The sequence below is a fragment of the Microtus ochrogaster genome, linkage group LG2, assembly GCF_000317375.1.
Source record: "Microtus ochrogaster isolate Prairie Vole_2 linkage group LG2, MicOch1.0, whole genome shotgun sequence".
NCBI lineage: Eukaryota > Metazoa > Chordata > Mammalia > Rodentia > Cricetidae > Microtus > Microtus ochrogaster.
The window spans coordinates 30,208,278-30,219,662 of record NC_022028.1 but is presented as its reverse complement, the minus strand read 5'-3'; the positions used below and the strand labels follow the sequence as shown (position 1 = coordinate 30,219,662).

Here is an 11,385-nt window from a genome sequence, read left to right as displayed (position 1 = left end):
ATTATTATGTTAATATACTAAAGTTTTGTTATGATGATTTTGTGCACATATATTGTCTTAGTTAGGGTTTCTGTTGCTGTGAAGAGACATCTTGACCATGACAACTCTTTAAAGGAAAACACTTAATTGAGGCTGGCTTGCAAGTTCAGAGGTTTATTCCATTATTGTCAAGACAGGAAGCATGACACTCAGTCATGCATGGTCCTGGAGAAGGAACCAAGAATTCTATATCTGTGTCCACAGGCAACAGGAAGAGACAGAGGCACTGGACCTGGCTTGAGCTTCTAAAACCTCAAAGACCACCCCCCAGTGACACACTTCCTCTAACAAGGCCACACCTCCTAATAGTGCCACTCCTAGTGACCAAGCATTCAAATGTATGAGTCTATAGGGGCTGTTCCTAAACAAATTATAATATGTTATCACTGTACTCATTATGACCCCATTTTTCCTTTCATCCCCCTTCATGCTCCCCTCCGCCTCCCCCCACAACCCTCCCCTCCGCTTTCCCTAATTTCTATGCAGATCTCATTTGGTAAGCCCCAAGTAGAAGTCCTCAGAAGTAGTCTGTTGCTAGTCCCATGTCTGCAGTTGGCATCATGTTAAATAAAACAAAATAGGTAGCACAGATATATAGTCCTGCCTTTACAGCATACCAAGAAGGAGCTACAGTACCTGTGATGCCAGTGGCGGTGATGTCAGCGGGGGTGATGTCAGTGATGGTGATGTCAGCAGTGGTGATGTCAGCGGTGGTGATGTTCGTGGCGGTGATGTCAGTGACGGTGATGCCAGTGGTGGTGATGTCAGTGACGGTGATGCCAGTGGTGGTGATGCCAGTGGCGGTGATGCCAGTGGCTGTGATATCAGTGGCAGTGGGGAGGCAAGGTAAAACTGTTTACAGACTCAGTCTTTCCTGCATTTCATGGCCAAAAATTCATGCTGATTGAGTGGCCAGGGAGGACATCAAGAGCAGAAAATAGGCCATTTAGGGACATTTCATCTTGGGAAGAAACAGGAAAACACTCCGCTGTGGCATTAATATTCAGAACTGTCAGAAACACTCTGCCATGCACCCCGCACTGCTAACTCGAGACCATTTATTCAGTTCCCCAAGCCCCAGAGCCTCTGATCAGCTCAGTCCCCAACTGGTGTTAATCACTTTTATAGGAAGAAATTATGGCAAGTTCTCAGGCCCTTTTCCAACATCTTCCTCTATCATGTCCAACATCGTGTCTCCATCAGGCCCTGTCCTTGATGAGGTCATGGGCTGTGCTGACACTGGGAGACACTGTCTGTACTCACGCACTGCCTGCTTTCTGAGCCGTGCTTGTGCTTGAAAGGACTCGCTCTTCATCTGCGGGGAGAGTTAGCCGTTCCGCACGGAAGGACCTTTGTAGCCGGACAGCTTTCAACCTCACTTAAAGGGTGACAGTCAGTTTATGGTGATTCCTTCCAGAGGAAAGAACTTGTTGGTTTGAATGATCTCTGCATACCATTTACAAAACTGAACTCTGCTGCCGGGCGGCAGTGGTGCACACCTTTAATCCCAGCACTCGGGAGGCAGAGGCAGGCGGATCTCTGTGAGTTCGAGGCCAGCCTGGTCTGCAGCGCTAGTTCCAGGACAGACACCAAAAAGCTATGGAGAAACCCTGTCTTGAAAAATCAAAAAAAAAAAAAAAAAAAAAAACCAAAAAAACCCAAAACTCTGCAGTGTCTCAGTTTTTCTCAGAAGTTGCCCTTCCACCATCGTTATTCTAGGGAGCCGTATGTAGTAGCATTGATTTTAACTTTTCATCTTTTATTTTTTTGTTTTTTCCCCTCACATGCCCACGTAAATATGTGTCAGCAAGTAAACAACAGCTACAGATCTCAAAAACTGCCATGGCTGGGAATTTTTTTTAACGAGAGAAACACATGAGAGAGACATATATCAAAAAGCATAGCAAATTGTAAGCAGGTTAAGTAACTCCCATGTGAAACTCGAATGCTGGCAGTGTTGTGAGCACATGTCCACCATGAAGAGACGGCTTTAAAAGCTGGGAGGAAAGACAGATCGTATTTGGAGGAGGTGGCTGCCTCCATTTCTTAGCAGTAGCAATGGATCCAATATCTGACATCAAACAGCATAAAATAAAGACCCTTTAGAACACCCAGACACTAAGAAGATGCTTTTTCCTTTTCAGACAATAGCTGAAAGAATCTCTAAAAGTTACATTTTAACAAGAAGAAAACTGACCCCAGATATGGATGATACCATTGCAGAAAAAATGACAAAATAATTTGGACAACGAATAAATTGCATAAATGACTGCCTTTTGCAGTAATTTGATTACTAAAGAATGGTTTGGGTCACTATTGTTTTATGTTTATCTTTGAGACAAGGTCTCACTCTGTAGCCTAGGATGGTCTGAGACTCACTGTGTAGTCCAGGCTGCTCTGGAACTTGTGGCCTTCCTCCTGTGTCCGGCCCCCAGATTTTGAGACTGAGGTACTGTAGTAATAGGAGCGGTGGGGCTGCATCCCCGGCACCCGGCCGACCACATGACTAGCTTATGCCTCGAAATAATTACACAGACACTGTATTCTTTTAAGCACTGCTTGGCCCATTAGCTCTAGCCATTACTGGCTAATTCTGATATCCTGATCAACCCATTTCTAATAAACTGTAGCACCGGTCTTACCGGGAAGATCTAGCCTATGTCCATCCTGGGTCGGAGCTTCATCGCATGTGCCTCAGAGAGCAGAGCTCTCACATCCGCCCTGGAGATGGGAGCATGGCGTCTCTGCTCCAGAGAGCAGAGCTGTCGAGTCTGAGCTCACTTCCTCTTCCTCCTAGCATTCTGTTCTGTTTACTCCTCCCACCTATGTTTTAACCTATGAGGGCCAGCCAAGCAGTTTCTTTATTTTTTTTTTAACCAATGACCTTCCTCCATCAAGGTACTACCCCAGTGTAACAGTGTTTTCATACAACCACCTTGTCAAGTATAACCACCTTGGCATGAGGCTAGTTTCTGAGGTGCTTCTGCTGTAATCAGTGGCTTTCATGCCAGGTTGTTGATGTCAATATCCACACATAGCTGAAAACAAATAGCTAGCCTTGAGATCAAAGTTTCTATTGCACATTTACAGTTATAGTCATTGTGATGATTTGTACTGGTTGACACACTGACAAGATCGTGTCAGAAGATAAACTCTGAACCTTCATGCCTGTGAGGAACTGTCTAGGTCAGGTTAATTCAGGTAGAAGGACTCTCCTTAACTGGGCTGGGGTCTTGAAGTGAATCAAACAGAAGGGAGCTAGGTACCAGCATTCATTCCCTACTGCTCTTGACTGTGGATACATCGCAGCCAACTGTGTCAGGCTGTCCCTGTGATTTCCGGAGCCATGCTGGACTGTACCCCCAAAACTAAGGGAAAATAGGTCCTTCATCTTTTCAATTATTTTTGTCCAGTTTTTTTTTTTTATCACAGTAATAGAAAAAGTAACTACTATAGAAACTGATGCTGAGAAGTGGATCCATTGCTGTGTTAAGCCAGACCATGTGTTTCCCAGAAACTTGCTTGAAGGAGGACTGTGGAAGATTTTGGCTTTGGGGTTAGAAAAAGTCTTGGGCACTGTAAGCAGAACTTAACAGATCATTTTGGTGGGTGCTTAAAATACAAGGATGCTGAAGAGAAATGTGTGCAGTGGAGACCCAACCTAGGAGGTTTCAAAGGGAGCAAAGATGCTGTTCGGACTGGCTTGAGGCCATTTTGGGGTACTCAGTAGTGTCCTTCCCATGTTCTGAGATCACAGCAGTAATGGGAATGTGTGCCCTGTGCCACTGTGTCTTGGAAGTGTGATCCTTGTTTTTATTTATGGAGACAAGAGATCACTTGGAGTCTCAGTGTTGGAATCAAAAGCCTATGCAGACAAAATATATTCTATAGTACTAAATGACCTAAGGGGTCAAGAGGAGGGCAGCTTTGGTTTAAAACTAACACATTTGAGTGTCAAGTCAACAAGGAGCAGACTTATGATGGATTAATATTGATTACCAACTTGCCAGGGTCTAGACCCAACCAGGAGACAAGCCTGCTTGTGAAGGATTATCTAGGTTAGGTTACATGAGATAGAAAGACAAAGACCCCATCCCACTCCTGACTGGATACAGTGTGACCAATCACCTCGAGCTCCTGCTCTCATGAGGCTGTTCCAGATGAGCAGAAATCAAGCCTTCCCTTCCTCCTTTACTTTGGTCAGGTATTTTATCTTAGTACTGAGGACAGTTACTAAGGCAGTCATAACACCGTGTTTTCTAATAGGGCAGGTACATTTGAAAGTTGTCTTGTCATCGCTCCAAAGTCCAAGGCTTCCTTTTGTGCCTAAAGGTAACTCCTAGCTCAGTCTCTTACATTGAGGACGCCTGTATCTTCGAGGGAAGGAAGGCGTTCTAGTGGATGGTTACCAGCTGCCGGGAAGAGTCATGATACTCTTTAAAACAAGCTGTCTTCCTTTTCTGTGGGGAACTTTCCCCTTTCTCTGTAGGGAGCTTCCCTCCTTTTGTGCCTGATGTGAAATATCTAGTTTTGATCAAGATCATATGTTTTCTTTTTATTTCAAAAGCGAACTTTTTCTGAGCATAGATGAAGTAATAAAAATAGCTGATTTTCTTGTGGTAGGAGCTTTATGCCACTGTTCAGGATGGGAGCAGTATTCCCCTTTGCTGTTTTAATTATATCAGAGCAATTAGATTATAACTCACACTTCTGAAACCCCATTATAAAGATAAGGAATTCATTTTGCTGTATAATGCTCCAAACTGTAAATGAGATTTAAGATTAATTGTCTAATAGGTTGGATTTTAAATGGAAACTCTTTCCATTTTATTTTGTATCTATATGATTCACTGTGAAGCTTGCTTTAAAAGGTTTCAGAATTACTGATTCTTCTTTGTATTTAACTGAAGTCAATTTCTTTTTAAATCAAAAATTTTTTTTTCCTTTAAACTATCACTTTCTCACTTCTAGGTGGAGATGTTTGTGTTGTTGTTGATGATGATGATGATGGTTGAATAGAGAATAAAATAAGAACATAAACATGGGGCAGGAGAGGGGGTATCGTAATAAAAAACCCAGTTCCTCCTGTCCTTCCCATAACACGGAAAACACTGAGCCAATTCCTTATTTTTATTATCAGGTTATAAATTCCACGAGGTAAATCTTTGATGAAAGCAATAGTCTTCTCAGCCTATGGGTATAGCTGGGTATGTGGGACAGTGAGGTAGAGGAACAGCCCTGAGGGCAGGCAGCGGAGGAGGAGTTCCTGGTTTCTGACAGAGGTGCAGTTAAACTTGGACTCCGGGCCACAGAGAGGGGGAGGATGTGTGGAGATGCGTGTGGTGGGTCCTGGGGCTAAGGGAAAAGATGAACGAAGCAAGAAGTGGAGTCACGTGCATGCTTCATGTTCTGTAAGTAAACCAGTAGAGGTCAGAGGGAGGCAGTCACAGGGCTTGCACTCTGGCTGAATACTTCTTGTGGGAGTCTTTGGAGCAAACGCTCCAGGTGGCAGATTAGCTGGTTTGTTTTTGCTCATTCAACATGCACTCACCTGGTGCTTACCTTGTAGCGAGTGCTGGTCTTTTCCAAATAGTTCAGTCAGGAACCCATAAGGACTTGCATAGCTGGAGTGGGAAGGGGTACAAAAGCTGCATTGGGTGTGACAATCCTCACAAGCTGGAGCTTACCACTGTGTGGAAATGAGACCCGAGAACAAGGCCAGTTTAGGGTAAAGGGGTATGTGCACATTCGTGTGCGTTTTCATGATGCCCGCCGCTGACAATCCATCAGGTACTCGAGGTGAGGGACTTGGCCCTCTTACTGGTAAAATGTGCAGCTCAGTAAATCCCTAGTTATTCCTAAACTTGGGCTGTGTGAATGCCACAGGCATAGTCCCCAGTCCACAACCAACCTGGAAGTACCACAGGTCTCTAGAAATACTGCTGTCTTGATAGATGTGTGCATCTGAAAACACGTTTTACAAGTGATTGCCAGACTTCCGTGGTAATTCCAGAAGAATAGACCCATTTGATGCACAACCCGTCTTCCAAGCTTGAAGTCTCTTAATTGTTGCTTTTGCCGAGTGACCCAAAGGTCTTTATGAAAACAAACAGAGGAGGCAGTGCCTGGGGGCATCTGGCCTGAGTTTGGGTGGCAGATTGTTCTACTAGTCAGTCATGAATAAACATGCAGCTGTCTGCTATGCCATGAACATGGCTAGACACTGGCCCTCACAGCGGCTGGGCCATCCAGATTGAATCACTGACTCCACTGATATTTTGTGATGACGAAAGGTCCAGGGAAGAAATGGAAGTAATTTAATGGCTTGTCGTCACCGAAGATGTCCACTGCGGAGAAGCAAGCAGATTTGTTTCAGTTAAGGAAGGATGATGTGTTTTAAATGTGTGAGCATTATTATTCATCGCCCTGGTTTGGGGTTTTGTTTTTAAGGTAGGAAATGTTGTTCTTTGGACTGAGAGAAACACAACTCAGCATAAAAGGCTCACGGTGGAACAAAGCATGTAGACTGTGAGTGATTGGCACGCGCCGGGCTAATGAGAAGACAGAGTGTCTCTAATCAGCAACAGAACAAACACTCACAAGGCTCCCTTTCCCTCCTAGGACGTCCTTCGCTGGGCACCTGGCCGGCATCCTTGTGGGACTGATGTACACTCAGGGGCCTCTGAAGAAAATCATGGAGACATGTGCAGGTACAGAATGAGACACTTGACCTGGCAGCAGTTAGAGGTTCATGTTCATGTGCACAGGAGCAGCCCTAAGATTCCTCGTGGTTCTCTTTAGAAATGTCCTGATAGACCCAGAGTTCTCTTTAAACCGAGAGGTAACGAGACCCCAATCACAGGCCCTCATGGTGCTCCGCAAAGGAGAATTCAAGCCCAAATTTCAGTTCTGAGGTGTTCTTAAGGAACAAATGCTGGTATAGACTTTTACCCTCAGCCCTAATGTGTTCACAGAAAACTGCAATTTTCCTCAAAACCTGAGTTTATAATAATGTATTTTTCTATTAAATTCCTCGAAGTTAATAGACAGGCCTGGCAAGGTTAACAGAAGGAAATCAAACCTGGACTGGAGTACAGGGCTAGAAATTTGAAGAGTTCAGAATGACTACCAGGTCCTTGGTGGGTAAAACATTATATTCTCGGGAAGCCAAGCCATGTAATTTATCTCTTGAGGTTGGTCCCTGTTTTTTATTTTCTTTGCTCTTTTTCCTTTGTCCCCCCCCCATATTGATGTTCAATAAAAATGTTTTATTTAGTAGTGAATGCATTTAGACCCTTTAATATAAAATACTGTACTGATTTTGACTTGTAAGGCAGCTATTTTGCAAACACTTGTTTTATAGACGATGCACATTCTAATATTTCATCTTTTATTCATGGGAAATCTTCTGAGACTATTTTACCTTTTTTTGAACCATAAATAATTTGTTTTCACAGTGTGTGCCGATGACTGTTGTTCTCGAGAACCATATAATATTCATGGTGTTTGAAAGCTTTCTGGGCCCTGTTCCGCTGCCTTTATTGGCAGGTTGTTTTCACTTTGGGGTAATTTTTACAGGCTGTGCTGCGTCTACACAGAGTCCCCATTCCTTCTCGTTCCCCAGTCCTGTAGCCTGTGTGCGCTTGGAGGAGGCAACGGAGCCACCTTCACCTGCAGTGCCCCGTTCCACCACCTTCTCAGCGTGGCTGCACAGAGCCTGTCCGGGCCTACTGCTGAGAAAGGGGTGTGCCTCATTCTGATCCACGTCTCTGTGCCTTAAGATGTAATGGATCTTAAAGCGGACGAACTAAAAAGTTTAGACACTTAATTGGTTTAATTTTCAAAAAGGATTTTTCTCTACAGTGATAACATTTAAACCTTCCTTAAGACCATTGTTGTTTTCTGTGCAGACATTTTTATATCAGGTTTGTTTTTTTTTTTTTTTAAGTGCCACAGAAGAAAAGTAAGTTTGAGAAGCAGCCTGCGTTCTGATGAGAGCAGAGAAGACGCAGTAGCCTAGAAGGGAATTGACACAGGGACTTGTAGAAAACGGCAGGAATGCGGATTCTGCTGCTTCGTGGGTCATCCTGGGAGTGGGTCTGGGCCTGTTTCTGTCTGGTTCACTGTGCCAGAGGAAGTCACTTAGGAAAGATAGAGAACATGGCTCTCCTAATACCCTTGTTGGGAGAAGGCTTTTTTTACCTTATCACAGCCTATCTGGTGCCCTGTGAAGCAAAAATCACCTGAAGTCACCTAGAACCTTAAAGAAACCACAGTGCGTGTAAATTAAGGTTTCACTGACACCTGTCTACACACACACACACACACACACACACACACACACACACACGTGCACACACACACTGTTCCCTAAAAGGTTGGTTCCAAACAAATGAAGTGTGTTCTAAGAGTTGTTTAGAAATGATTTAAGGTGACCCCGGGCTTTCTCGTGAAGAACTGTGTAACTGCTGGAAAGATTAGCTGTTCAAACCTATGACCGCTGTTAAAGTCTTGGTTTTCTTTGTGTTTAGGTGTTTTTTCCCCCAATGTTGGGTACCCAGGACAGCAGTACTACTTTAATAGTGCAGGTAAGTTCATGGCATCTAATACAGTTTCACTTGTTTTAAACACTGAACAGTTCAGGAGCATGGAGATGCTTTAAGATGGCATTAGTTTGGCATCTGCTCGCACTGCACACAGTTGTACATGCACTCTCCCTGGAAACCGAACGGGCAGGGGTAAGCTAGGGTGCATCAGGTGGGCTGTTAGGAAAGACGGTAACTCCAGCATGAAATAGTTGTCTAAATGGTACAAGGCCTCTCGTGTACAGTAAGGTACATATTACCCCAAGACACCCAAGACTCCCACTGGCGGGGTGTTTAGATTGGTCCCAGGGATACAATTTCACACTGTCTATCCGATCCACACATTCAGCGAGGCTTTACCTTGTCCTATTATACTAAGAGTCTGTGGCAGCACGTAGCATTGCGTTGGCCAGACAGGAACATAGTAATTGTGTGTGTGTCTTGTAAAGCCAGTAAGATTGGGTGATGATCTACCCTGGCTCGTGAAGGTCTTGTCTCCAGACACAGTCAGGTTAAGCTTGTGGCCTCTTAATACTATTAAACTGATATAATTGAAGTTCAACTCCCACGTGAGAGGAGAATGTGGGTGCATACATGGTAGTATTTAGGTCTTTTGAATGAGTGGCACAGAAATAGGTACTGAGTGTCTTAATGCAACAGACTGGACATGTCCCCCTTTAGAAGTTTGTCTTGAAATCCTAGCTCTTATCATAACAGTATTTAGATTTGGGTTCTTTGGTATGAAATAAAATCACCATAAGGTAACGTCCACGTTAGTGCCCACATGAGAAGGACCCTAAGAACCCCTTGTCTCCTGCCGTTTAAGTACACTTGGTGCCCATCAGCAGCCAAAAGAGAATACTCACGAGACCTGGAGCTGACATCCTAACTTGGACGACTGGAACTTGTCATAACCGTTACCAATGGCCAGAGATTCCATGTGAGGCTGACAGCCTTTGTATCACGTGTCACATGGCTAATGTTTTAGACACTGAAGGCTTTATTGCCTATTTGGCTCTGTTCTAGCTAGCCGGCCCTTTCTTTTTTTTTTTTTTTTTTTTTTTTGTTTTTTTGGAAAGGGTTTATATGTGGATTTAGAGCCAAACCTGGGAACTCCCTTGGTAGACCAGGCTGGCCTCGAACTCACAGAGATCCGCCTGCCTCTGCCTCCCGAGTGCTGGGATTACAGGCGTGCGCCACCACCGCCCGGCCTAGCCGGCCCTTTCTTACACCATGAGAACAAGCAGTGTGAAGGCGTAAGTCGCAAACAATGCCACACCAGTTTGGAATTATGATTAATAGGGTGATATTTATTTAAAGGGGAAAAAAACTTACAGATAACCATCCCAGACAATAGCCCTCTGCACAATCAGGAAGGAGTCTAGTCACCGGAAACGGAGCAGGAAGCGGAAAAAGGGGCGAGAAGGGAAGTAGCCGCTTTTTTAAAGGGAGAGAGACCACGCCCCAATGGGCTGGTATCTCAGCAGCTATAGGCTGGAGGAGCGGAAGGACCTCCCGCAACAGCAGTGAGAATTCATAGATGTGGGACAATGACTGTGTGCCCAAACGTCTTATGGAAATACCATGTTTCAGCTTCAGACCAGAGGTCATAGTTTTGTTGCTTTGGTTTGCTTTTGAATTCTGGCTTACCTAGACCTCTAACAGGTACAAAGAATTGTTAATATATATCTGATACTGATCTTGATTGTCAGTCTGACTAAATTGAGAGTTGCCCAAAAAATCAATAAAGGGCCTATGTGGGCATGTCTGTGAGATAATTTCCATAGTCCATTAACTGGAGGGCCATGACCTTCCTTGGATGTGGGTGATAAGATCCAGTTGGCTAAAGCCCCCCTGAAATAAAGAGGAAGAAGAATGAAGCCCACTCACTAGAACGGGCATCAGACATTTTCTCTCTCTCTGACTGACTCTTTCTCTCTCTCCTTGTCTGCCTATCTCTGTCTGCATCCTGACCTCCATGAAGTAAGCATTTCATCCTCACTGCTCCCCTCTGCGGTGATGGCTCTTCCTTATCACAGGCCCATAGTGACAGGGGCAGGTAGACATGGTCTGAAACCCTGAGTCAAAACAACTCCTCTGTCCTGCAAAGGTGCTATCTCGGGCATTTGCCACAGTGACAAAAAAGCTAATACTGTGTGCATGTAATGTATATAGATATCCACACATATTCACATGCATTTGTACATATGTATCACTTTGGGTTTATTCTCCCATACAACTATACAAAGTTTTTTTTTCTTTTTTTGGTGGGGATTGGTTTTCAAGACAGGTTTTCTCTGTGTAGCTTAGGAACCTGTGCTGAAACTCTCCCTGTAGACCAGGTTGGCCTTGAACTTGCAGAGATCTGCCTGCCTCTGCCTCCCAAGTGCAGCCACCACCCTGTCCCCATACAACATACAATGTTACTAAGTCACAGACTGTTATCCATCAGTACTCGGTGAAGATCACATTGCAGAGTGCTGTTATGGATGCTATAAGAAAAAAAAAACAGCAGTTCTTCTCTTAGAGAGTCTAGAGGAGGAGCAGGTATGTTTATTTAGAGGTGGGTATATAAGGGTGGATATGTAGGAATAGGTGTATAGACATGGGTGTTTAAAGGTGGTTATATAGGAATGAGTATATAGAGGTGGGTATATAGGCATGGATATATAGAGGTGGGTATATAGAGGTAGGTATATAGGCATGGCTATATAGAGGTGGGTACATAGGCATTGGTATATAGAGGTGGGTATATAGAGGT

General features: G+C 44.2%; 1 protein-coding gene across 2 annotated transcripts in view; it reads left to right on the top strand.

Annotated features, from left to right (window-relative positions):
* Rhbdd1 (rhomboid domain containing 1) overlaps positions 1 to 11,385 on the top strand; it is a 121,025-nt gene that overhangs the window by 49,300 nt on the left and 60,340 nt on the right. For both annotated transcript variants that reach the window (XM_005360039.3, XM_026785818.1), the window contains exons 4-5: positions 6,661 to 6,749; positions 8,571 to 8,627. In XM_005360039.3, the coding sequence (XP_005360096.1) occupies positions 6,661 to 6,749; positions 8,571 to 8,627 (146 nt within the window). The remainder of the gene's footprint in view (positions 1 to 6,660; positions 6,750 to 8,570; positions 8,628 to 11,385) is intronic.